The 27,127-nt window shown below is 52.9% G+C and overlaps 1 protein-coding gene and 2 long non-coding RNA genes across 3 annotated transcripts in view; 1 reads left to right on the top strand and 2 right to left on the bottom strand.

The window, feature by feature from the left end:
* Positions 1-1,682: 1,682 nt before the first annotated feature.
* Positions 1,683-8,474, bottom strand: LOC105484736 (G protein-coupled receptor 37 like 1). Its single transcript, XM_011746632.3, has 2 exons — positions 7,716-8,474; positions 1,683-3,469 (listed from the first exon to the last, which is right to left on the bottom strand). Exons 1-2 carry the CDS (start codon positions 8,343-8,345, stop codon positions 2,654-2,656), a joined length of 1,446 nt encoding a protein of 481 aa, XP_011744934.2. The 5' UTR covers positions 8,346-8,474; the 3' UTR covers positions 1,683-2,653.
* A 2,480-nt stretch (positions 8,475-10,954) lies between these two features.
* Positions 10,955-27,127, top strand: part of LOC105484729 (uncharacterized) — a 33,825-nt gene continuing 17,652 nt past the window's right edge. The window contains exons 1-2 of the long non-coding RNA XR_989174.2: positions 10,955-11,719; positions 22,577-22,648. This is a non-coding gene — a long non-coding RNA (uncharacterized lncRNA). The remainder of the gene's footprint in view (positions 11,720-22,576; positions 22,649-27,127) is intronic.
* Positions 16,131-18,757, bottom strand: LOC105484728 (uncharacterized). The gene is made up of 3 exons (XR_989173.3): positions 18,731-18,757; positions 17,491-17,565; positions 16,131-16,579 (listed from the first exon to the last, which is right to left on the bottom strand). It is a non-coding gene; the product is annotated as an uncharacterized lncRNA (long non-coding RNA).

The following is a 27,127-nucleotide window of genomic DNA, read 5'->3' as shown; positions in this document are numbered from 1 at the left end:
AGGATCTGAGGGCTGGTCTGAAGTCTGCCCTTGGGTGAGCAAGCATGTCAGTGGCATCTCAGAGCATCCCAGCTCAAGTCCACCGCCCACCATGTGCCAACCCCCCCCCCCGCAAGCCTAGGACCCCGAAGCAACAAACCCTACATTGTTCCCCCAGCTGGCCCAGGCTGCGGGGACAGTGGCTCTTTCCCAAGACTGCTGGCCTGCTGACTGATTCTGCAAGCCATTCACGTTGGCAGGCCTGGGAGGTGGCAGTGGCAGAGCCTTGGAGCCACGATCTCTCCCCCTTCATCTCTGAGTCGACCAACCAGCAGGAGGGAGAGGCGGAGGGCACCCTTTGTGGAGGAGGACTCCTAAACAGGATGTTGAGGGGTCTGCCTCCCCTGCCCTGGACTTCACCTCAGTTCACCCGGCCCCTTCCTGCATCCCTTAGGAAGCTGGTGGTGCCTCCAGGCCTGGCGGGGGGTGAAGGAGTTGGGGAAATGGGGAGGAAATGGTCCCTAGGAGCTTCAGCGTGACAGGCCTGCCTTTGGTCCCCTCTCCAACCTGCTCCCCCAGCCATCTGAAGTTTCTACAGACAGAGCTGGGGGCTTCAGTCACCGTGGCAACAGGTCTGCTGAGAAATGGGTGGGTGTCACTCCCCAGCACAAAGGGTGTGCGCATGGCGGCGCCATCACCTAGCAACGGCCTCCCTCTCTCTTGGCGGCATCACCCGCCCTGGGGGTGGGTGCCAGGGAGAGAGAACAAGGCCGTTAAGATCCCCAGGAGAGGGGGAGGGAAGCTTGGGTACAGGGCAGGCTGAGGCCAAGGAGTGTGGGTGGGTGGACAGAGGAGAATGGAGCCCTGGGTGCTCGGAACCCCTGCCTCTGCCCGTCCCTGGGCCCCCGGGACCCTTCCTGAGGCCTCGTGTGGAAGTTCTAGGTAGGCCTGGTGGGCAGAAGTCTGGCGGGACCCAGGACAGAGCTTCAGACAGGGGCGGCGGTTCTGAGGAAAGCTGAGCTCCCAGGCAGGGAGTGATTGGCAGCCTGGCTGAGGCATCACTTCTGTTTGATGCTGTGCCAGCTTCCCAGGGACCCACAAGGCTAATGGTGCCCTCTGGAAGGGCCCAGAGGTGGGGCTGGGGGAAGTGGGACTTCAAGGGCAAGACCCCACAGGAGGAGCTGCATGAAGCGTCTGCCGGGGGCAGTGGGAGCTCTGGCGGGAAGGGTGGTGCAGTGGGGGCTGGGCCGGGGCAGGCCGGGGCAGGCAGCTGGGCCGTCTACAGGCAAAACAGTCCATTCTAAGAAACTGAACAAGAGCAGCTCTCAGAGTGACAAAGGTTGGGAAGTCCTGGGGCTCACAGAGGAAAGAGCACTGGCCTCCCTCCAAGGGGGGCTTTGTGGAGAGAGGGCATAGCAGAGACGAGGGCTCCAGGAGAGAGATTTTCCAGGCTTTTGACTTCCCAAGGAGCATGGGGTTTAGACCAGGATGAGGACTTAGGTCTCCCGGCTCCCCGAGCCCTCCATCCTCTCTGTCCCTCAAAAGCCATAAAACCCTTGGAGTCCCCAGAGCCACAGGGCTGTTCTGAACATCAGCCACAGGCCAGGCCAGGTCAGCAGAAATTCCCCTAGGCATTGCCAGGCCAGGAAGGCCCAGGTGCATCTGGGCCCTGCCAGAATGTGGCACAAGAAAGTGGATGGGTGTAGGGGTAGTTCTACCTAGTTTATTGTTTCTCAGGAAGGGCCTCCTATGGGAAAGCACCTAACAGGGAGAGTGGGATAGGGCAACCAGGGGATCCCAAAGAAAGGAGGAGGAAGGAGAGAGAAATCCTCTGGAAGAAAAGAAGGCACCAGTAGGAGGAGGCATCCAGGGCTGGGACAGATCAGGTCCAGAGAAGAGTGTATTGAGGCCGGGCGCGGCAGCTCACACCTATAATTCCAGCACTTTGGGAGGCCAAGGTAAGCAGATCATTTGAGGTCAGGAGTTCGACGCCAGCCTGGCCAACATGATGAAACCCCATCTCTTCTACAAATACAAATATCAGCCGGGTGTGGTGGTGCACACCTGTAATCCCAGCTACTCAGGAGGCTGAGGCAGGAGAATCGCTTGAACCCAGGAGGCAGAGGTTGCAGAGAGCTGACATCAGGCCACTGTACTCCAGCCTGGGCAACAGAGCAAGATTCTGTCTCAAAAAAAAAAAAGAAAAGAAAAGAAAAGAGAAAGAAGAGTGTGGTGAGCCACATTGAGCTGGAGCCCCCAAGGAGCCCCCATTCCAAGATGGAGCCCCAGGTTGGGGGTTGGAAGATGATGCCTGGGAAGGGCACAACTAAAGTATGGTCAGGTTACAAGGCAGAGAGCAAGAAGAGAGACTGCAACCAAGGGAGGGCAGGCAAAGTTCTGGCTCCCAGCTGCTGGGATGCAGAGTTTCTGGGCAGTTCTAAGGACCTAGAAGCATCACCACCCACCAGTGGAAAGGACAGGGTTGGAAGGCCCCACAAGGGACAGGAAAGGCCCTGTGTAGGGAGTGGGCTTTGACATTCCCAAACCTTGACAAGAGGAACCAAGTCCATCTCTAGACAGCAAGACAGGCAGCAAAGCAAGACCTATGGGGAAAGAACAGCAGACACCGGCGGGGGTGGCGGCCCCTCCCTCCCTCCCCACCCCTGCTGGAGCCTCAGCAAGGTGTGCCCAGGGGCAGGAGCGGGGGTGACTCCCTGGGCTTGTGGAAGTAGATGGAAGAGGACACCTCGGTCTTGAGCTTGTTGTCCGAGCCACTGGCGGCCGAGGCCTCGGAAGCCCCGCCGCACTCCTCACAGCAGCAGCAGCAGCAGCAGTCCAGGAAAGCCCGGCCCAGCGGCCTGCAGATGCATAGGAGCAGCACCGGGGTGATGGCGCCCTTGAAGAAGGCAGAGAACTGGTTGATGAGGCCCAGGAGGTCCAGGGTCTGGCGGGTCAGCTCGGTGGAGAGGTAGGCCACCACGATGTTGCAGACGTTCTCTGGGAGGGTGCAGAAGGCGTAGACCACGGTCAGGCCCACCACGGTGCTGTTGAGCTGGCTCTCACACTGCTCGTGCTTGCTGGCCCTGCACTCCGACTTCCTCCCCGGAGGGCCTCGCACCCGCCACGTCACCAGCTGGCAGGTGACCGTGAAGAGGATGGGCAGGCAGAAGTAGCAGCCAAAGTACCACCACATGCGGGCGTTCTGGTAGGTCATCACCAGTGAGTACAGGGACTCGGGCAGGCTGGCTGAGGGTTTCATGATGCACGAGTCCAGGGTGCCCATGGTGGGGGCAGGCTCCTGTGCCAGCTGCCACAGCAGGAGCTCGGGCACGGCCAGCGTCATGGAGCCCACCCAGATGACAGCCAGCTTGGCCAGGATAGATTGGCACCGCTCGATGGGCCTCACCTTGGGCAGGGTGCTGGTGGCCACGTGGAAGCGGTCAATGCCCAGGGCACAGAGGCTGAAAGTCGTGACTCCCAGAGAGGAGACCTGTGGGCAGGATGTGAGGGAAGAGAGACGCACTTGGTCAAAACCTATGGGGACAAGGAAGGACACCTGGCTTCTGGCTCAGTTAGACAATGAATGGAGTGATAAGCATAGAAATTATAATAATGGGCCTGGCGCGGTGGCTCACACCTATAATCCCAGCACTTTGAGAGGTCGAGGCAGGCAGATCACTCGAGCCCAGGAGTTCGAGGCCAGCCTGGGCAACATGATGGAACCCAGTCTCTACTAAAAATACAAAAATTAGCCCGTCATGGTGAGGCACACCTGTGGTCCCAACTACTCGGGAGGCTGAGGTTAGGAGGACGGTTTGAGCCTAGAAGGCTGAGGCTGCAGTGAGCCAAGATCACATCACTGCACTCCAGCCTAGGTGACAGAGTGAAACCCTGTGGAAAGAAGGAAGGAAGGAAGGAAGGAAGGAAGGAAGGAAGGAAGGAAGGAAGGAAGGAAGGAAGGAAGGAAGGAAGGAAGGAAGGAAGGAAGGAAGGAAGGAAGGAAGGAAGGAAGGAAAGAAGGAAGAAAATGAATTATAATAATAGTAACAACTCCATTTAATAAGCTTTTCCTATGGGTCAGAAACTTTACATATCACATTCCCAATCAACCACCTTACAGCTGAAAAAGCTCAGGCTCAGGCAGAAAGAGTGACTTGCCCAGGACTACACTGCTGATGAATGGTGGGGCTGAGGTTTACACACACACCTGCCTCCTTCCCCCTTGTTCTTTGCCTCTCAGGCTGGGGGATGAATGGCCTGGCTCCCACAGACCCTGTTGCTCTCTGACAGACTTTGGAAAATCATCTCCAAGGAAGAACCAAGATGAAGACATAGAAGTTCTGGATCTTTGCAGGTCCTTCCACTGCCCACACCCCATTATGTGCACGCATGGGATGAATGGTCTTGGGGAACATGGCTTACGTGTGCATGCGCGCGCGCGTGCACACACACACACACACACACACACAGAGTCCTGCTCCTGGCCCTGTCTGGAGAAGCCCAGGGCCTGGCTGTGTGGGGAAGTGGCCCCCCTCTGAGCAGCCTGTGCCCACCATGCCCACACACTATTCATCAAGCGCATGGAAAACCACCCCGTGAGCCAAGAGGAAGCAGCCTGAGCAGCAGGGGAGGAGAGTGCCAAAGAGCAGGAAGGAAGAGGGGACCCTCCCGCACCGTCAGACGCTGCTCGGCCACACTCAGAGATTGTGCTCAGATCCCCCTCCTGTCCAAATTCTTCTCTCTTCTGGATGGGGAACACAATCCCCGGCTTTTAGCACGGTCACCAAGTGTCCTTTGTGAGAACCCCAACCCCGTGTCTTGGCAGGGGAGCCCAGGCCTGTGGAGGCACAGCCTTTAAGCTTGGGTAGAAACGCCGCCATTCTCTCTCCTTTTTTTTTTTTTTTTTTTTTTTTTTTTTGAGAGTCTCACTCTGTTGCCAGGCTGGAATGCAGCGGCACAATCTTGGCTCACTGCAACCTCCGCCTCCTGGGTTCAAGTGATTCTCCTGCCTCAGCCTCCCGAGTAGCTGGGATTACAGGCGTATGCCACCACGCCCAGCTAATTTTTATGCTTTTAGTAGAGACGGGGTTTCACCATGTTGGCCAGGATGGTCTCGATCTCCTGACCTCATGATCCACCCACCTCGGCCTCCCAAAGTGCTGCGATTACAGGCGTGAGCCACCATGCCCAGCCCTGTCCTTCTATTTTACATCTCAAAAATATCTCAAGTTTTATTCCAAGCTGCCTTTTCCTGCTCCTTCCTCAGCGTCATCCTGAGATCCTCCCTATAAAAGGGTGTTGCCAGGCGCAGTGGCTTGCGCCTGTAATTCCGGTACTTTGGGAGACCAAGGCAGGTAGATTGCTTGAGCTCAGCAGTTGGAGACCAGCCTGGGCAACATGGTGAAACCTTGTCTCTACCAAAACTACAAAAATTAGCCATGCATGGTACTGCCTGCCTGTGGTACCAGCTACTCGGGAGGCTGAGGTGGGAGGATTGTTTGAACCTGGGAGGCGGAGGTTGCAATGAGCTGAGATTATACCACAGCATTCCACCATGGGTGACAGAATGAGACTCCGTTTCAAATAAAGAAAAAGAGTGTTGTGGGTGACAGAGTGAGACTGTCTCAAAAAAAGAGAAAAAGGGTGTTGTCTCCCTCCACCCGTCCCACCACCCAGCCTAGAAGGAGGACTCTCTACCAGCCTGTGGATCATCTCTATCCTCCAGGAGGTGTGGAGGGGCTGGCCCAGGAGGACATTACATATGTCAGGACCCACTGTCAGGGAGGGCCAGGTGTTCATTTACCTACCAGCCACATGCAAGCAAGAGGTCATACGTGTCTGCCCTTTTCCCCTTCTCCTCTATACCATGCCCAAATAAAAACCACCATTTATTGATTTTAATTCTAAGCACTGTATAGACATCACCCATTTAATCCCTTAAGAATTCACCCAGATAGTTATTAGTATTATTATCCCCAATTTACCAATGAAGAAATGGAGATTTAGGCAGTTAAAGTAATTTACCAAATCACACAGAGAGTGATGGGAAAAGCCCAGTTTCTAATCTAGTCTGCTCAATTTCAGAGTCCTGTGTCTAAGCACGCCCAGCTCACATGGGTTGTGAGCACAAGATGATAACTAAGATGCAAAGGCTCTCTCCAGTTGCAGGGTCTTCTTTTTTTTTTTTTTTTTTTGAGACGGAATCTCACTCTGTCACCCAGGCTGCGCAATCTCGGCTCACTGCAACCTCTGCCTGCCAGGTTCAAGCGATTCTCCTGCCTCAGTCTCCCAAGTAGCTGGGACTACAGGCGTGTGCCACCACACCCGGCTAATTTTTTATTTTTAGTAGAGACAGGATTTCACCATGTTGGCCAGGCTGGTCTTGGACTCCTGACCTCAAGCGATCCGCCTGCCTCAGCCTCCCAAAGTGCTGGGATTACAGGCATGAGCCACTGCGCCCAGCACAGGGTCTTCTTTCAGGGTGGAGTACCTTTGGACCACTGTTAGTCAGTCTCCCTGGGTTGGAAGGACAGGAAAGGACTGTACCCACTGCTGAGACCCAGGAAGTCTGTCCAACTATGACATCATCATTGTTACATGGTGAGGTGGGGACAGACCTTGGAATAGGACCTGTGTCCATGTGCCTGATCCTGAGCCCTTCTCCGGCCAGGCAAGTCTCCCTTGTCATGCAGCATCATTCACGAAGGAATAGCAGCTTCACAGGGAGGCCACAGTCACTCCATTACACTCCATGCAGCCCAAATTTGAAAGACTGCTTATTTTGTCTTATAAAGAGAGGGTGGCCTTGCTGTGTTTTGCATAAATGCACACATCAGTATATTTCTTCAGTGTTTTAAGTTGTCTCTCTATGCTCTACATACCCTTTGACACCCATGGACTTATCGTAGACATTCCCAGAAGTGAGGGCATAGTGGTATACTTTAGAAGTGTAGAACAGGCCAGCTGGAAGGACCATCTGGTCTACCCACCCTGGTTGGGAGACTTGGTCTCCCAACCTGCCCAGTGACGCCCAGTGACGCCCAGTATGTCAGTGGTAGAGCTGAGACTAGAGCCCCCCATTAGCTCCAGTGCCCAGAACCAGGTATTCCCTTTCAGAGAGGATCTAGGAAGTTGCTGGTGGAGACGACAATGGTAACAATGAGAATCTCAGCAGGGAGGGAAGAACAGAGCAGTCTTTTGCTTCGGGTGCTTGTATTCTTGTGGAGTGGAGGCTGACCTGATCCAGACGGGTGTGAAGGAAACTGGGCTCTCCCTTCAGGCACTCCTTCAGGAGGCAGGAGACGGTGAAGGGAGCTGTGGGAGCAGGACAGCCGCAGAGGGTACAGAGGGAAGAAGAAGAACCGCAAGAAAGGACAGAGGGATCTTGGGTGGGACAGGGGAGAAGGGCTGAGGAAGGGAGAGGGCAGCTTAGGGTCTGGAGAAAGTGGGAGAGACCTGCCTTGAGGTTGCTCCTGAAGCAGGAGATCAGGCTGGGGCTGGAACCCAGGGACCCCACATACCCGCCTGTCCCCCTGGCCTGCCTACTTCTCTTGAGAGCAACCAGAAACCAATACCGTATTTGTCTCCTTCTCCAAGGTAGAGGAGAAGCAAGCCAGAGCTCCAAGACTCAGGTTTTGCACACCCACAAATTCCACTTCCAAGGACCTGATGGAGACTTTGAACCCCTTCCCTGGATTGCAGCCTCTCAACTGAGCTCAGACAGAACACACACTCACCTCCATGAAGGGCACGGCCCGACAAGAAACGTCACCCAGTAGCCTCTGCTTGGTGATCTCATTGAAGATGACAATAGGGAGGCAGAAAAAGAGGACCAGAAAATCCCAGAGGGCCAGGCTGGCAAGGATAGAGTTCCAGGCGCTCTTCAGGTAGTAGCTGTGCCACACGATGCACATGACCGACAGGTTGCCCACGATGCCCACCGCAAACACCACCAGCGCCAGGAGCATGATGGCATAGGCACTGTAGGAGCTCTCGGTCACCGGATACAGGGGGTTCTGGATCTGCAGCCTCTGCCCCGGTGCCCCCGTCAGATTACCCCTCAGCTCCTGCCCGCTGCCTGGGGTGCCCCCATCCTTGTCGGGGTTAGGGCTGGTGGCCACCAAGGGCTTGGTGGGCTGCAGTCCAGCAGGATGAATGGGCCGGGGGTACTCCGCCCACTCCTCAGGCACATACTGCTGCACTCCCTTGGCCTCCTCATCCTCGGTGCCCCTCTTGGATCGGTTCTGCTGCTCCTGGGTCTCGGCTCTGTGCCTTCCCAGGTGCAGGGGGGCACCCCCAGAGACCCTGCTTAGCCCCACAGCCAAAATCACAGCAAGAGAGACAGCCAGGGGCCACAGCCACCGCATGGCTGAATGAGCAGGAGGCAGCCACCCCGGGAAGAGCAGGTGAGTGCAGGGGCCCAAGAGCTGGGCTCCAGAGAGGCAGCTGGCCGGCTGGATCCGCCTCCAGTCAGGCGTCTGGCATCACACTCGCCTGCCCTCCCTCCCAGCCTCTGGCCATGGGCTGGGCAGGGCCCTCTGCTGGACACACAGCACTGTTTCCTGCCCTCACACGTCTCGTCCTCCACGACGCCGCTTCTCAGGCCCTACAGCACATCAGGCTGTGGGGCCCTAAGAGGGCACCTGCTTCAGGCCCCTGAGAGTAGGAAGGAAATGTGGCCTGCCTAGGGTGACACAGGGAGGTGGGGCAGAATGGGAACTGGGGTGCAGGTCTCCTGACTCTAAGGCAGCTCCTCCATTCAAAACTGAGCAATAACCATCACTGTCACTTGTGGAACACTTCCTAGGTCCTAGCACTCAGCTGGTTTCTCAATTAACCCGCAATTAATCTCAGATCACAAATCTGAGGTTTGTAGAGGTCAGTCACTTGCCACATAGTTGATAAAAGGCAGAGCAAGGCCCGTAACCCAGATCTGATTCCAGAGATTTCTAATTTTTTTCTTTTTTTTTTTGATCGCCCAGGCTGGAGTGCAATGGTGCAATCTCAGCTCACTGCAGCCTCTGCCTCCTGGGTTCAAGTGATTTTCCTGCCTCAGCCTCCTGAGTAACTGGGATTACAGGTGCCCGCCACCATACCTGGCTAATTTTTGTATTTTTAGTAGAGACAGGGTTTCATCCTGTTGGCCAGGCTGGTCTCAAACTCCTGACCTCAGGTGATCCACCTGCCTCGGCCTCCCAAAGTGTTGGGATTACAGATGTGAGCCACTGCACCCAGTCTAAAACACCATATTCTGAGCCAGACACAAGATGCGTGGACATTTGCAATAACACGTCTTTACTGACTACATGTTGTGTTCAAGACACTCAGAATACAAAAATGTAAAGGATCTCTGCCACCAATGAGCTTTCAGTCCAGAGAAGGAAGTACATGTGTAAGTAAAGTCAGTGTGATAGATGCTATGAAAGGCAAGGGTCATGATGCTGAGGGAACCCAAGAAAATCTGGGGGGATCTGGAAGGCCTCCCAAGTGAGGTGACATTTGAATGGATCCCAAGAAATGGCTGTGAGCTTGCCTGACAGACTATGGGAAGGGAGGGTGCCCCAGGCAGAAGACACAGCACACACAAAGGCTGGGTGATGTGAAAGCAGGTGATGTTCCCACAAGACAGCAAGTCTGTCAAGGGGACTGGAGTGCAAGGGAGGTGAGGAGAGATCATGGGCCCTTGGGACAAAGAGCCTGGACATATCAGCAGAGGAGGAACTGGACTGTAAAGGACTTTGTATGCCAAGCCAAGGAGTTTAGATTTTATCCCATAAGCCATGGAGAATGTCACAGGTTGTTAAGCAGACAATGACTCCACTAAGTTATTCTAGAGGGGTCGCTGATGGGCAGCTGGGGTCCTAGCAGTCTGGAACAGGAGGATGCAGAGACCGGGGGACATGTTGGGAAGCAGTGGGTGATGGAGAGAAACCCAGAGTCAAGGAAAACCAGCAGCTTTGAGGGGCTTTGGCTGTGCATGGGAGGGAGAGGTTGAGGCATAGCGCAAGCATGGAGTGGATAGTGAATCTACCCACCCACATTAGGGAGGCACAGTTCTGAGGACAGACCACACGATGCCCAGGAGAATCCACTGGAGAACTAACTGGAAGACCTGCCCCAGAGTGAGTCAGATCATTCCCTCCTCCCAACTCCCATGGCATTAGGCTGCTGTCATTGAGACCTACCACCTTCACCAGCCCAGCCAACATGGTGAAACCCCATCACTACTAAAAATATAAAAATCGGACAGGCATGGTGGTGCACACCTGTAATCCCAGCTACTCGGGAGGCTAGGGCATCAGAATCACTTGAACCCAGGAGGCAGAGGTTGCAGTGATCTGAGATTGTGCCATTGCACTCCAGCCTGGGCAACAGAGCAAGACTCTGTCTCAAAAAAAAAAGAAAAAAAAAAAAAAAAGGCCGGACACAGTGGCTCACGCCTGTAATCCCAGCACTTTGGGAGGCTGAGGTGGGCAGATCACAGGGTAAGGAGTTCAAGACCAGCCTGACCAACATGGTGAAACCCCATCTCTACTAAAAATAGAAAACAAAAAAAAAAAAATTAGCCAGGCGTGGTGGCAGGTACCTGTAATCCTAGCTACTCAGGAGGCTGAGGCAGAAGAATCACTTGAACCCGGGAGGTGGAGGTTGCAGTGAGCTGAGATTGTGGCCAGTGTACTCCAGCCTGGGCGACAGAGTGAGATTCAGTCAAAAAAAGAAGGAGGAAAGGAAAGGAGGGGAGGGGAGGGGAAGGGAGGGGAGGGGAAGGGAGGGAGGGAGGAAGTGGGTAGAGGGGAGGGGAAGAGAGGGGAGGGGAGGGGAAGGGAAGGGAGGGGAGGGGAGGGGAAGGGAGGGAGGGAGAAAGTGGGCAGAGGGGAGAGGAGGGGAAGGGAGGGGAGGGGAGGGAAGGGAAGGGGAGGGAAGGGGAGAGGAGGGGAGAGGAGAGGAGAGGAGAGGAGAGGAGAGGAGAGGAGAGGAGCCAACCACCTTCCGCCTTGTGGTGTGGCTATTTGGGGATTTGGATAACTAGAATCATCTATCATCTGCAGCATCACCACTCACCAAGTACCACACTTTGCTCAATGCTTGCTATAATTATCACTTACTCTTTATATTACTCTCCTAGACTCTGAAAGGTAAGGCAACTTTCCTAAGAACACACAGCTAGTGAATGACAGCTGGGATCCAAATGTAGGTCTGTCCAACTCCAAAGCTGAAACTTTTTTTTTTGAGACAGGGTCTGGCTCTGTCGCCCAGGCTGGAGTGCAGTGGCATGATCTTGGCTCACTGCAACCTCAGCCTCCCAGGCTCAAACAATCCTCCCACCTCAGCCTCCCGAGTAGTTGGGACCACAGGTGTGCACCCACCACACCTGGCTAATTTTTGTATTTTTAGTAGAGACAGGCTTTTTGCCATGTTGCCCAGGCTGATCTCAAACTCCTGAGCTTGAGCGATGTACCCGTCTCAGCTTCCCAAAGTTCTGGGATTACAGGCATGAGCCACCTCACCCAGCCCAAAGCTGAAACTCTTAACCACTCCTTTGTGTGACTTCACAGAATTCTAACATAGGAAGAGATGCTAGAGATAATCTACACCAACCTTCTTATTTTTCAGGAGTGGAAACTGAAGTCCAGAGAAGCCAAGTGACCAGGCCAGGCACTCGGCAGTCCTGTCTCTGCTGTGGGATCCTCAGTGCTTCATAGGCACGTGTCAACACAGTATGGACCCAAGCCCAGGGCTGGTATGTGTGAGCGAATAAGTGTTAGTTCTCTGCTCTTAAACAAAACAAAAAAAATCAAACACAAAGTCCTGCTCTATTGCCCAGGCTAGAGCACAGTGACATGATTATACTCACTGCAGAGTTAAACTCCTGTGATCAAGCAATCCTTCCACCCCAGCCTCCAGAGTAGGTAGGACTACAGGTGCACACCACCCTGCCTGACCTTCTGCTTCTTATTTTATTTTATTTATTTTATTTTATTTTAAAGACAGGGTCTCACTCTATCGCCTAGATTGGAGTACAGTGGCAGGATCTAGGCTCACTGCAGCCTTAACTCCTCCTGGGCTCAACTGATCCTCCCACTTCAGCCTCCCAAGTAGCTGGGCCCATAGGCACATGTCACCATGCCCTTTTTTTTTTTTTTTTTTTTTTTTTTTTTTTTGTAGGGATAGGGTCTACTGATATCACCCAGGCTGGTCTAGAACTCCTGGGCTCAAGCAATCCACCCCCCTCAGCCTCCCAAACTGCTGGGATTACAGGCGTGAGCTACCACGCCCAGCCTCTTTATGCTCATGGATATGCCTCCATCAAACCTCACATTTTGCCTCACACAGAGTAGGTGCTCAATAAACACTGAATGCCTGAAAGGGCACCCCTTGTGCCTGTCTCTGTGAGAATGGTTGGAACGTCAGAGGCCACTAGGTGGAACCAAATGTCCAGTGATGGTAGTTAAAGGCCCAGCCTCAGACCTTCACCCCATCTGATCCTAACCCATCCCATTCTGCCCAGGTCCTGCCCACAGACCTTCTATGGCTGTCTGAGGAAGCCATCTGAAAAGAGATGATAGGGGACAGGGTGGGTTCCCAGGGGCTGAGACTAAAGAGATGGGGGATGTGCCTACTCTTCCCCTCCACCCGCCCGGAGGGTGCCCAGCATGGGTCCCCCAAAAGCACTTTTCTCCTACCCCTAGTTCTACTCTAGGAAGATTCTTCTCTCTGGACCAAGCTGGAGCCATCTCCCCTATTCAGAAGCATGCCAGGCAGAGACAGAAGGCTTTCCTAGCCCTTGGGAGTGTCTCTCCACGATCCCAGGAATTCCCCATTCCTCTCCCTGGGAGTTTCCCCAGTGCTGGCTACAGAAAAGGTATTTAGCTGGGGCCGGGTGTGGTAGCTCACGCCTGTAATCCCAGCACTTTGGGAGGCGGAGATGGGTGGATCATGAGGTCAGGAGTTCAAGACCAGCCTGACCAACATGGTGAAACCCCATCTCTACTAAAAATACAAAAATTAGCTGGGCATGGTGGCGCATGCCTGTAATCCCAGCTACTCAGGAGACTGAGGCAGAAGACTCACTTGAGCCTGGGAGGCAGAGGCTGCAGTGAGCCGAGATTGTGCCACTACACTCTGGCCTGGGCTACTACACTCCAGCCTGGGCTACAGAGCGAGATTCCGTCTCAAAAAAAAAGAAAAAAGAAAAGGTACTTAGTTGGAACTGGGTGGGAGGGAAGCACTGAGGTGGCACTGAGGGTATCTGAGCTGGTGTGGAAGTGCCACCCATGAAAAAAATGAGCGAGTGTTGTACTGAGCAGATTCCATGTGCCATGCATTCTCCAGCCAAGAGCACACTCTGGAATCAGACTGCCTGGGTTTAATTCCTGGCTCTGTCATTGACTAGCTGTGTATGTGACTTTGGTCAAGTATGTAACCTCGGCCGGGCGCGGTGGCTCAAGCCTGTAATCCCAGCACTTTGGGAGGCCGAGACGGGCGGATCACAAGGTCAGGAGATCGAGACCATCCTGGCTAACACGGCGAAACCCCGTCTCTACTAAAAACACAAAAAATTAGCCGGGCGAGGTGGCGGCGCCTGTGGTCCCAGCTACTCAGGAGGCTGAGGCAGGAGAATGGCGGGAACCCGGGAGGCGGAGCTTGCAGTGAGCTGAGATCTGGCCACTGCACTCCAGCCTGGGCGACAGAGCGAGACTCCGTCTCAAAAAAAAAAAAAAAAAAAAGTATGTAACCTCTGTCCCTCAGTTGCCTCATCTGTAATGTGAAGATAATAACAGACTTGTTGTGAAGATTAAGACTAAATGCTGGGTGTGGTGGCTGTCTCCTCCCAGCCCTTTGGGAGGCCAAGGCGGGAGGCTCGCTTGAGCTCAGGAGTACAAGACCAGCCTGGGCAACATGGCAAGACTCTGTCTACAAAAAATACAAAACTTAGCTGGGCATGGTGGTGTATGCCTATAGTCCCAGCTACTTAGGAGACTGAGGTGGGAGGATCACCTGAGCCCAGGAGATCCAGGCTGCAGGGAGCCATGATTGTGCCACTGCACTCCAGCCTGGGTGACAGAGCAAGATTCTACCTCAAAATAAATAAATAAATAAGATGAAATTATGCCAGGCGTGGTGGCATACACCTGTAGCTCCAGCTACTTGAGAGGCTAAGGCAGGAGGATCCCTTAAGGCCAGTAGTTCAAGACTGTAATGTGCTGTGATCTCACCTGTGAATAGCCACTGCACTCCAGCCTAGGCAACACAGCAAGACACTATCTATAAAAAAAAAAAAAAAAAAAAGCCTGGGCGTGGTGGCTCACACCTGTAATCCCAGCACTTTGGGAGGCCAAGGCAGGCAGATTGCAAGGTCAGGAGATCGAGACTATCCTGGCTAACACGGTAAAAACACATTTCTACTAAAAATACAAAAAATTAGCCGGGTGTAGTGACGGGTGCCTGTGGTTCCAGCTACTCGGGAGGCTGAGGCAGGAGAATGGCGTGAACCCAGGTGGTGGAGGTTGCAGTGAGCTGAGATCATGCCACCGCACTCCAGCCTGGGCGACAGAGCGAGACTCTGTCTCAAAAAAAAAAGAAAAAAATTAGGTGGGCATGGTGGCACGTGCCTGTAGTCCCAGCTACTCAGGAGACTGAGGCAGCAGAATCACTTGAACCTGGGAGGTGGAGGTTGCAGCAAGCCTAGATCATGCCACTGCATACCAGCCTGGGTGACAGCAAAAGACTCAGTCTCAAAAAAAAAAAAAAAAAAAAAAAAGAAGAAGATGATTAAATGAGTTCATCTATGTAAGTCATTAGAATAATATCTGGCATATGTAAGCACTATATACATGTTAGCTACTGACTAGAATTAATTCATTTGATTCTCACAGCAACCTTATGAGATAGGGTACTATTATTATATATCTACCCATTTTACAGATTTGGAAATTGAACAAGCAGAAGGCAGCCAAAGAAGCAGAGAGGGCAAATTCTGAGACAAGTTCTTTCCCCTGCCCGGGTTCCAGTTCTGAATAGGAACATAGATCTGGCCTATACTGAACACGGACTAAGGCTGGGGGAAGCATAGACAGTCTGACCCCACCAGATCTCACTGTGTCATTCTCCTCCAAGCTCTGGGCCCCTGGCCCCAAATGGCACTTGGGTCCTGCTCTAGGGAACAGGTGAAGGGCCACTAGTGGGAAAAAATGCTTCTAAAAATCAGGAGACTTGCTACTGAGTCCCAACTCTGCTACTAACTAGCCCTGTGACTTCAGGAATAGGTCAGTCACTCATTTTGAAAATATCTGTTGCGCACCTACTATGTGCCAGGCATCGTCCTAGACATTTGGAAAACAGAGTGAACAACATAGCATGGCCTCCACCCTCATGAAATTCACATTCAAAGCTGGGTGCAGTGGCTCACACCTGTAATCCCAGCAGTTTGGGAGGCCGAGGCGGGTGGATCACGAGATCAGGAGATTGAGACCATTCCGGCCAACATGGTGAAATCCCGTCTCTACTAAAAATACAAAAATTAGCCAGGCGTGGTGGCGGGTGCCTGTAATCCCAGCTACTTGGGAGGCTGAGGCAGGAGAATCGCTTGAACCTGGGAGGTGGAGGTTGCAGTGAGCTGAGATCGCACCACTGCACTAAAGCCTGGCAACAGAGCGAGACTCCATCTCAAAAAAATAAATAAACAAGGAATTAACATTTGAGGCTGGGCGCAGTGGCTCACGCTTGTAATCCTAGCACTTTGGGAGGCCTGAAGTAAGGAGTTTGAGACCAGCCTGACCAACATGGTGAAACCCCATCTCTACTAAAAATTAGCTGGGTGTGGTGGTGCATGCCTGTTATCCCAGCTACTTGGGAGGCTGAGGCAGGATAATCACTTGAACCCAGGAGGCAGAGGTTGCCGTGAGCCAAGATCATGCCATTCCACTCCAGCCTGGGGTACAGAGTGAGACTCCGTCTCAAAAAAAAAAAAAAAAAGAAAAGAAAAGAAAAGAAATTCACATTCAAGTGAATGAGGCAGTCACTGAAAAAGCCAAATTCCAAGTAATATAGCTATAAATTGTGATGAAGTCATAAGATCATGAGACCTCTCTGTCCTTCCAGTTTCCCCTCAGTAAAAGGTAAGGGGTATTTCTTGGGTCTTAAGTCCCCCCAAGCATGCTATGGTAATAAAATGCAGTCATTGCGAAGGCATTTTAAAAGGTAATGTGGACTGCTAACACACTGTAAGTCAGTGGGTTTTGATTGGATCATCAGGGTCAGAAACACCTGGAAACTGATTTGAAATGCACATTCTCAAGCCCCACCCTAGACCTGCTAGATCAGAAACAGGGTGGGCCCAGCTTCTAGTTGTTTTCTAGCAAGTCCTCCAGGATTCTGATGAAGGCTAGAGTTTGAGAACTACTATACTAGGCATTCCCATTGCATTCAAATGGTAGGGGGTGGAGGTGGGAGGATGCTTGTAGGAGGGGACAGGGGGAGAAACCTGTGTCCCTGGAGCTCCCAGATCAGGAAGTCACTGAACCTCTGATGAGCAGGTCCTGTGTCTGTCTATCTTGGTCCTCAGTGCCTGGCATTCAATAGATGCTTGATACACCTGTTTCTGGGGAAAAAAAAAAAAAAAGGAAATGGTAAGTAGAAACAAAAAACTGCTCAAAAATCCTACTTGTTATAAGATGCCAAAATCTCCTTAATGGGAGTGGGAGGAAACTTCTGGCTTCCTCAACAAAGGTAACATTTAACAACTTTCAAGTCCAGGTAACTCACTCCTGTAATCCCAGCACTTTGGGAGTCCGAGGTGGGCAGATCACCTGAGGTCAGGAGTTCAGCCTGACCGATATGTTGAAACCCATCTCTACTAAAAATTCAAAACTTAGCTGGGGGCCGGGTGCAGTGGCTCAAGCCTGTAATCCCAGCACTTTGGGAGGCCGAGATGGGAGGATCACGAGGTCAGGAGATTGAGACCATCCTGGCTAACACGGTGAAACCCCGTCTCTACTAAAAAATACAAAAAAAAAAAAGCGGGGCGAGGTGGCGGGCGCCTGTAGTCCCAGCTACTCGGGAGGCTGAGGCAGGAGAATGGCGTAAACCCGGGAGGCGGAGCTTGCAGTGAGCTGAGATCTGGCCCCTGCACTCCAGCCTGGGCGACAGAGCCAGACTCCGTCTCAAAAAAAAAAAAAAAAAAACAGCTGGATGTGGTGGCGTGCGCCTGTAGTCCCAGCTGCTGGGGAGGCTGAGGCAGAAGAATCGCTTGAACCTGGGAGGAGAAGATTGCAATGAGCTGAGATTGTGCCACTGCACTCTAGCCTGGGTGACAGAGTGAGACTCTGTCTCAAAAAAAAAAAAAAAAAAAAAAAACTTTCAAGACAGTCAGTAGAAAGCCTTTCAACCATCTTCTGCTCCTGCCCCAAGATGCCCCTTTCCTCGGGGGGAAGAGGGTATCCTCCTCTCGCTGTGACTTTCCCCAGCCATGGCAGCTAGCTCCCCGCATGCAATGTTCCAAGCACATCTCACCATCTTCCCTCACTGGCCTACAGCACAGCTAAGGCAAGGCTGGAATGTTCAGATGCAATGAAATCCTCAAGGATGCTAAAGAGATACAAGCATAGTTAGTTACAAGAAGTCGAGGGATCCAGCCGACAAGGCGTGATCCTACTTCCCAGATCCCAGAGCCCCCCTATCGTATCTCCTAGCTGGCACCCAGTACTAGGAGCTCTCTATAGACATCTACTCTCTTCCAAGTCCACACCAAGAGACGGGTGGAGAGAGGGCCTCTTCTACTTACTAGGACTGCTCTCTAGGTTAGTTTCTCAGTAAGGACCTTTCAATATCAGAATAACTACAGGCAGGGACTGGCCTCTCAGGGCCCAACTGGCTGTCCCATCAGAAAAAAAAAAAAAAAAACCCAAGTATTTATGAGACACATACTGGCTGTGGGAGGAGAGAGAGCCAGGCTGTTATTGTTTAACAAATGTGTACTGAAAGCCTTTCATGTGGCAGACACATCATTGCTACCTAGAAACATCTGTTATTAACCCCTCCTTTGACAGCTCACTACTTTCAAGATAGCCCATTCCAATGTTTAGATGACTGTTATCATGCAGAACTTGCTCCCTTATCAGAAATGTGACTCAAGGAACACACACACACACACACAGGATCCAGGTGTAAGACACAGTCAGCAGGCATAACATCAAATACATAAGGAGTAGGCACTGGCCACAGTAACAGGTGGAGGTATGTGAGGATGGCAGCAGTCAGGAAAGCCCAAGGGAACCAGACAGGCTTGGGTGAGTCAAAGAAGCCTTCCTGAGTTCTAGAAGGGGTTTCTTCAGGAGCAGGATTTGAGTGGAAGTGAGAGAGTTAGTTTGGCAGAAAGGAGGTGGCGTAGAAGTTCCAGGCAGGAAGAGAGCTGGTGGGGAGGAAAGACTCCAGGAAGAGCCAGCTGCTGGGTGGAGCCCAGCATCACTCAGCTGGAGGAGAGTCTGGCCCCTGCAATCACAAGACTGAGCAGTTGAGCCAGGGCAGGAGTAGGGTGAGGCTGGAGGAGCCTGGGAAACCCCACAGGGCACCCTGCATCCTCTCACATCTCCCTTCCCCAGTGATTCCAGGCGCATTTGGCTGTCCCCTACAGATGCCTGTGCCAGATTTTCATCCTTGGCAGCTGGAGGGGCAGGCTGCAGGGCCCTCTGGAGTCTAGAACTTGGTTCTGAAGCCCTGGGGCGGGTGGAGAGGGATGGGATAGAAATCTTACGGGGAGATCCAAGTCCTAGGCTGTAGCTGCGATAGGTTTGGCTGCAGCCAGGGGCAAATGTGGAAAGCTGCCACAGTTCCTGTTTAGGTGGCTGTCTGGGAGACGGAGCAAGTGCTAAACATAGAGGAGTCTCAGGTCCTGCCTCCAAGCTAGCTGGCCCCCTCCCCCAACCCTTGACCCCAGGTCCTGGCACTGCCACCATCCCCACCCCATACCACACAGCCACAAGGCAGCAAGGCCACGACAAACAGATTATTCATTGCCAGGTGCCCTAGCCATGTCCTTTCTGCCTTCTTGCCCTGATGTCCTGACACAAGCTGCCAGAGAGCTCAGCACAAAAGAATGCAGGGCAGAGCCAAAGAGGAGGGTTAACCCTTCCCTGGGCATCATCTGCCTAGATAGCTTTCAGGGGGCTGGTTGGGTGGGTGGGGAGGGAAACGATGGTTGAACTTCTACCTCCGAGTCCCTCTGAGCCTAAGAGCGGCACCGTCTTCCTGCCCTTCTCTGGAGTTGACGGGTCATCCCAGACACATGGAATTGGATCCACAGAAATCCACATCCCCTTACTTGCCAGCTGTGTAGCCATGGGCAAATCACTTAACCTGTCTTTTTTTTTTTGAGGTGGAGTTTCACTCTTTCGCCCAAGCTAGAGTGCAGTGGTGCGATCTTGGCTCACTGCAACCTCTACCTTCTGGTTTCAAGTGATTCTCCTGCCTCAGCCTCCCAAGTATCTGGGATTACAGGCGCTTGCCACCATGCCCGGCAAATTTTTGTATTTTTAGTAGAGACAGGGTTTCACCATGTTGACCAGGCTGGTCTCAAACTCCAGACCTCATGATCCGCCCGCCTCAGCCTCCCAAAATGCTGGGATTACAGGCATGAGCCACTGCGAGTGGCTAACCTGTCTTTATCTCAGTTTTTGATTTTTGTTTTTTGAGACGGGGACTCACTCTCCCCCAGGCTGGAGTGCAGTGTAGCATGATCGTAGCTCACTGCAGCCTCCAACTCCTGGGCTCAAATCATCCGCCTGCCTCTGCTGGGATTATAGGCCCATGCCCGGCAGACCTCAGTTTTTTGGTTTTTGGTTTTTTTTAAATAAAGTTATTTTAAAATAGGCTGGGCACAGTGGCTCATGCCTGTAATCCCAGCACTTTGGGAGGCCAAGATGGGCGGATCACTGAAGATCAGGAGTTCAAGACCAGCCTGGCCAACATAGTCTCTACTAAAAATACAAAAATTAGCTGGACGTGGTGGCGGGCACCTGTAATTCCAGCTACTCGGGAGGCTGAGGCACTAGAATTGTTTGAACCTGGAAGGCGGAGGTTACAGTGAGCTGAGAACGTGATGCTGCACTCCACCCTGGGTGACAGAGCGAGACTCCTTCTGTTAGCCAGGATGGTCTCGATCCCCTGACCTTGTGATCCTCCCGCCTTGGCCTCCCAAAGTGCTGGGATTACAGCCATGAACCACCGTGCCTAGCCAATTACGTTATTTTAAAGCAGAAACTGAGTCTTGCTGTGTCGCCCAGGCTGGTCTCAAATTCCCAGGCTCAAGTCATCCTCCCGTCTCAGCCTTCCAAAGTGCTGGCATTACAGGCAAGCACCACCACACCTGGCCCAACTTCGGTTTTCTTGACTGTAACTGAGGACACTGCACTTCCAAGGTTGCTCTGAACATTAAATTATGTAACTTGAGTGGTGCATTCCTGACACAAAGCATGTTCTTCATGAATGTCAGTTTCCTTCCTCACTCCCTCTATTCCCTCCTCCTTCACACACCTGCCTCATTCTCCCAGTCCCACTAGGAGCACTGTCCAATGCCTTCAGGCACTTCTGCTTACAGGGTGCAGCAGACCCTGAAACCCCCAGGCTAGGGCTGTCCTGCAGCCTGGTAATGTGGCTCTGACTCAGATTGCAGCAGGACCTCATGCCATGCTGTCACGATCCCAGGCATCCCAGAGACTCTGGAATGGGTTTGAGGGTTTCCTCTTCCCCTCCTAGAGTGATGAGTCTATTTTATGTCCCCCTTAGCCATTACCCCAAACTGGGGGTGGGGAAGAGGCAGAGAGTGCCTCAAAGGGAGGGGGGCAAAGCTCCCTGGCCACACCTCCCCGTGGGAGAGATGGAGGAAATTTCCTGTATGCAAAAGAGGATAAAGAGAGACACAGGAGGCCAGGCGAGGTGGCTCACACCTATAATCCCAGCACTTTGGGAGGCGGAGGCTAGTGGATCACTTGAGGTCAGGAGTTCGAGACCAGCCTGACAAACACAGTGAAACGCCATCTCTACTAAAACTACAAGGCCATGTGTGATGGCTCATGCCTGTAATCCCAGCACTTTGGGAGGCCAAGATTGAGACCATCCTGGCCACCACGTTGAAACCTTGTCTCTACTAAAAATACAAAAGTTAGTTGGGCATGGTGGCACACGCCTACAGTCCCAGCTACTTGGGAGGCTGAGGCAGGAGAATCTCTTGAATCCGGGAGGCAAAGTTTGCAGTGAGCCGAGATTGTGCCACTGCACTCCAACCTGGTGACAGAGTGAGACTCTGTCTGAAAAAAAAAAAAAAAAAAAAAAAAGACACAGAGACCCCACCCCAGTTCTTAGCTCTGGAATCGGAGCCCAGCCTCTATTCCCTAGAACAGGCAAGGTCAAGCTGGCTGCGCAACATCTTGGGTGAGACTTGATTTATGCACGAATAGAATGATTTCCACCCATGGGCAAAAGTCCTCCTACCTCTGGCTGTCCTTGGCTGTAGGGGTCAGATCTTGCCCCCTCTGAATCTTCCTGGGATTCATTCTGTTTCTCTCTTGTCTAAACCAGCACAAAAGTCCTGTGAGTCTGCAGGGGCCGTGTTTTGCCTGTTTTGGGGCCTGTGGCCTTGCGGGCTGAGGGAGGCCGTTTGCTGAAGCTACCCTATATACCCAACATGAGAACAACCTGCAGGGGCCTGGGTACCTAGTTCATGTCTGTCTCCCCAGCGCCTAGCATAATTCCTGACACAGAGTATGCACTTCATGTGCCTAAGTTGTTATCATTTTTAGCAGGACTCTGCTTGAAGATGTGGCAGCCTTCAGTCAAGGTCATGTCTAGAGGCTCAATACTGGGTAGTATGAACACCCTGCATCTGGAGGGCTCGAAAATTTGAGGCTTACACTGAAACAAGTTTGGATTGTCTGCATCTCTCTCTATTGAGGTCCCTCTGGCATAGAGCACTGAAATGCTAGTTCAACTAGCACCTAGGTGCTAGTTCATAGACCCTGAAACCCCCAGGCTGGAGGTCTTGGCCTGCTGTCCTGCAGTCTGGTAATGTGGCTGTGACTCAAACTGCTGCAGGACCGTGGGCCATGCTACCACGATCCCAGGCATCCCAGAGACCCCAGAATCATAGGCACTAGTTCAACTAGTGCCTATGAACTAGCATTTTTCCCTCATAGTCGACAGAAGATCCCTGTTCTCCCAGCCCTTGGGCAGTCCCTAGGGTAGGAAGGTTGGAGGACACACAAGCATAGTGCCTCTTTCCCAGGTCTTCCTCTGGGCATGCCTGATCCACTGTGGCCAGCTGGGGGGCACCCCCCTGCAGGAAATCCTCCAGGGTGGGACCATGGGTCCAATATCTGACCTGGACCCTGGAACTTCGGCAAGATGCCCTTGGCAACAGTCACGAGCACTGAGCCCTCCTCTGGATGGAGAAACCCTCCCTCTGGGCCTAGCCCTCATCCATAAAATGGGGCTTTGCTAGGGGTATGCTCAGTCCCCTCCAAGCACTAGTATTCCCAGATAAACCTACGAATGATGCCCAGTCAATGTTTTTGTTTGTTTTTGGTTTTTTTTTTGTTTTTTGCAGAGGACGAGGGAAAATGTCTGGACCACTGCTGGCCTAACAGTTCACAGAAAGCTGCCACTGTGCACTGGAAAGGTATATTTAGGTCTCGTGCAATATCCTTTTCTCTTTTGCCAATTTCTGACCCGGGAGGGTGGAGGAGAATAGAGATGATGGTGACCTTGGTGGAGGCAGGAAGGAGCAGGGCTGGTAGATAGATTTTCATCTGTGCAGGTGCATGTTTATGCATTCATGTCTGTCTCTGAGCTCAGTATAGATCAGCGTGCATCTCCCTCCATATTAGAGTTACAGAGCTCTCCATTTACAGCTGTAAAAGAGATTTATATTTCTTTCTAGAATGGTTGGGGCAGGGGTGTGGTTCAACAGATGGCTAGCAGGTTACAGGTGTGTCTAGCTGAAAAAAGTATCTGGCCCAGGGCCTCCTGATTGGCTGTCAGTGAGTCACAACGGTTGGGTTCTTGGAGCGGAGCTAATTGGCTGTCATGGAGTTGGGTTCATGCCCTGCCTTATCTTTAGGGCCTTCTCCTGCCAGCCTAGACGGACAATGTTCCCTGTATAGGCAATGACGCTCGCAGGCTGCTGACTGGGGGTCAGTGGGACGTGCCCTTTGGGTAGATTTCCCAGCAGCAGGTGGTTCACCTTGACCTGGCCACACCCTGACTCCTCAGCCCTCCAGAGCCCGATGGATGGCACCCTATTGGGGAGTGATTCCAGGGGCCAGCTGGCCGTGACCTGGCAAAGTCACAAAGGTACTTCCTCAGTTCTGGAAGTACCATCCGAACTGACTGGCAACAAGAAAGTGTTTGTGTGCAAACATTGTAGAAACCAACTCTGGATTCTGTGAAAGGCCTCTGGGGAGATAGGCAGGAACCGTTGCCATGGTAACCAGCTCTGGGGGTCTGAGCAGAAAGCAGAAGAGAGGCAGGCAGAAGGGGTCCCTGCCTTGGCTTTCCAGATGCAAGGAATCTTTGAACATGCAGGCTCTGGGAGTGGGCTGCCTCCCAGCCTCAAGTCACATATACACACAGGGCTTTCCACTTCTGCTAGGCCTTACATGGGTGTAGCTTCATGCCCTTCCAGGGAGCAGGACCCAGTTATTCCAGGGTTAGAGATGGGCAAAGCAAGCCCTGCAGGAGCATACACACTGCCCAAGGTCACAGGGCAGAGACCAGCAGCCAGCAGGAGCCCAGTGGACACAGGGACACTTGACAAAACTTGCTTTCTGTCTGTCTGCCAAACTAGCTGCAGCCCCCGGTCCGCCATTAAAAGTCCCGGGGACCACTCAACTCAGGGGAGTGGGAGGAGCTGGCATAATCTTCTTGGCTCAGGGGTACAACTTCTGAGAAGTTCAAACAACCACATATTTCCCCATCCTCCTCCTCCCACCTGTCTGTCCACCTGAGTAGAATACAATTTCTGTGTCTGAGCAGTGGGGGGCAATTGAGCTGGGGAGACCTTGACAGGCCCCTTACCAGCTCCCTGAGGCTGCCAGGCTGCCTGTTGGTATCCTGGACTCCCGGCTTTTGCCCGCCCAGCCTGGCACAGTTGCCATCCAGGGTGCCTGGGCAGAGAGCCAGAGGGAATTTTCCACCTGCCTGCCTTTGTTGTCTGCTCTGTGGTCTGAATCCTGGGCCAGGGGAGGGGCAGGCCCCCAGGGTATCTGCAGGAGGCCTCCGAGGTTGCCTTGGGCTGCCTCACACAGGAATTGCCAACCCTTCCCGTGTTCCATGACCCAATGGGGTTTCTTTTTCTCCCTGGGAGAGATGCAGGAGCTAGTGGGGATAGGGGAAGTTTGGGCACTGGGGTGGGGATGCCCACCTGGGTAACCACAGAGTGCAAGGGTTAGAAGGAGCCTAGGCTTATCCAACTGAGCCCCTACCTTGTACAGATGGGAACACTGAGGCGCCTGCCTTGTACAGGTGGGGATAAGAGGGCAATGGACACGGCCAAGGTCACAAAGGGAGGGTAGATGCCATGACTCAAAGCTGCCTTCCAGACTCACATCCCAGTATCTGTCACCAAACCTTTCAGTCCCCCCATAACTTCACTCTTCCATTCTGTACTGAATCAGGCTATGGGTCTCCCACTCCAACCCCTCCTTCCACACCCTGTGCTCTCTTCTTAGCACAGGATGTGTGGGCCTGGCCTGCCCTCTACACCCCCTCAATGTGAGCACCAGCTCCCCTGGCCCCCGACTGGCTTCAAGGGGCCCTCCCCTCCTGGGACTGGCTGAGCTCTGCATGGGGTCCTGGGCTGCTCTAGGGGACAGTGGGTGAATGAAGACAAACCCATGGGAAGAGATGAGAGACAGCCAGCTGAGCTCAGCAGTTGGACAGGGCGGTGGGCCCACGTGGAGCTGTTTTATGCTCCCCAAGTGCCTCATCTTTCTAGAGAGCTCCAACCCCTGTGCTGGCCTTGGGCCATCTGTGGGTGTGGGGGCAGGCAGTGCCCCAGAGCCTTATATCTCTCACTCCTGCGGTGGGGTGACCCAGGTGCACCTGCTCCTGGGGGGTAAACAGCAAATGAGATGCCCGGGGCAGGGGCGGGGCGAGGCTGAAACTGGGTGCCTGGAGCCAGATGAGTCACATTCTCACTTGGGGCCACCAGGGATAAGAGGGGGAGTGAAGAATGGGGGGAGGACAGATTAGGGCCATGACAGAGCGAACTCAGGACCCTCCTCCCCCGACCCTCCTGCTCTCCTGTCTGGGCTTCATGAAAGAGTCCTCGGCAATCTCTCCTGCCATCACTTCATTTTATTGAATTAGGAGGCTGTGCCCTAGAGATGGCCCAGAGAGGACAAGTGACTTGTTGGGGACACAAAGCACATTGGTAGTTTCAAGTCTCCTGAGCCAGTTATGGGTTCAAATCCCAGAGCCAAAAGCAGAATCTCAGCAAGCTTTTCCTGCCCAGTGGTTCGGAGAGCAATTTGTAATTACAATCATTGCTAAAATGCAGTCAAGCCCCTGAACTGCCCTGGGGATAGGAGGGACCTGTGGCTCCTCCACCTCCCTTACGTCAGCCGGGTGTCACCAATCCCTGGAAGCCCTGCCCAGTGGTGTGACATCACAGGGCTGGGCCAGCTTTGCTGGAAGGGGCTCCACCCTAGAGAGGAGGGTGGAGGGATTCCGGTCTGGGTCTGTCTCTATCATACCATGTAGCCTGCAACCTAAGTGCAGGGGTTATCGAAACTCGAGGGCCTCTCTGCTGCCCACCTCCCACTCCCTTTGAAACCCAGGACTCCTGGGGCTGCCACAGGAGCCTGAGTCAGCTCTCAGGGCCAACTTATGAATAATAAAGCCAGGCCTTCCCTGACTACATGTATTGTGGTTAAGAAGGTGGAATTTAGAGAATTCAGAGTGTCAGGTCATCCTAGCAAATCTCAGCTCCTCACTAGTCAACTGTGAGACCTGGGCCAGTTTCTGACCTCACTGAGCCTCTTCTGTAATTCGGGTATGAGATTACCTATCTCACAGGATTGTTGTGAAGATTAAATGAAGTGACCTGTGCATCACTCGGGCACAATGCTTGGCAGGCAGCAATATGGGCTCAATTTTTGAAAGATAAAGTATAAATATGATAGAAGAGAACTCCACCGGGTGTGGTGGCTCACACACATCATCCCAGCACTTTGGGAGGCCGAGGCAGGCAGATGGCTTGAGGTCAGGAGTCTGAGACCAGCCTGGCCAACATGGTGACACCTGGACTCTACTAAAAATACAAAAATTAGCTGGGCATGGTGGCATGCAGCTGTAATTCCAGCTACTCGGGAGGCTGAGGCATGAGAATCACCTGAACCCAGGAGGTGGAGGTTGCAGTGAGCCGAGATTGCACCACTGCACTCCAGCCTGGGCGACAGAGAGAGACTCTGTCTCAAAAAAAAAAAAAAAAAAAAAAAAGACAGGGCTGTAGCTCATGTCTGTAATCCCAGCACTTTGGGAGGCCAAGGCGGGCAGATCACCTGAGGTCGGGAGTTTGAGACCAGCCTGACCAACATGGAGAAACCCGTCTTTACTAAAAATACTAAATTAGCCGGGCGTGATTGCACATGCCTGTAATCCCCGCTAGTCGGGAGGCTGAGGCAGAAGAATCGCTTGAACCCAGGAGGCAGAGGCTGCAGTGAGCCAAGATCATGCCATTGCACTCTAGCCTAGGCAACAAGAGTGAAACTCCGTCCCAAAAAAAGAAAGAAAGAAAGAAAGAAAAGAACTCTTTTTTTTTTTTTTTTTTTTTTTTTTTTTTTTTGAGACGGAGTCTGGCTCTGTCGCCCAGCCCAGGCTGGAGTGCAGTGGTGCGATCTCGGCTCACTGCAAGCTCTGCCTCCCGGGCTCACGCCATTCTCCTGCCTCAGCCTCCCGAGTAGCTGGGACTACAGGCGCCCACAACCGCGCCCAGCTAATTTTTTGTATTTTTAGTAGAGACGGGGTTTCACCGTGGTCTCGATCTCCTGACCTTGTGATCCGCCCGCCTCGGCCTCCCAAAGTGCTGGGATTACAGGCGTGAGCCACCGCGCCCGGCCGAAAAGAACTCTTATAGTAATAATAAACCAAGTTTTGA

The sequence above is a fragment of the Macaca nemestrina genome, chromosome 1 (assembly GCF_043159975.1).
Source record: "Macaca nemestrina isolate mMacNem1 chromosome 1, mMacNem.hap1, whole genome shotgun sequence".
Classification (NCBI taxonomy): Eukaryota; Metazoa; Chordata; class Mammalia; order Primates; family Cercopithecidae; genus Macaca; species Macaca nemestrina.
The sequence above is the reverse complement of the archived record's forward strand: the minus strand, read 5'-3'. Positions and strand labels throughout refer to the sequence as shown.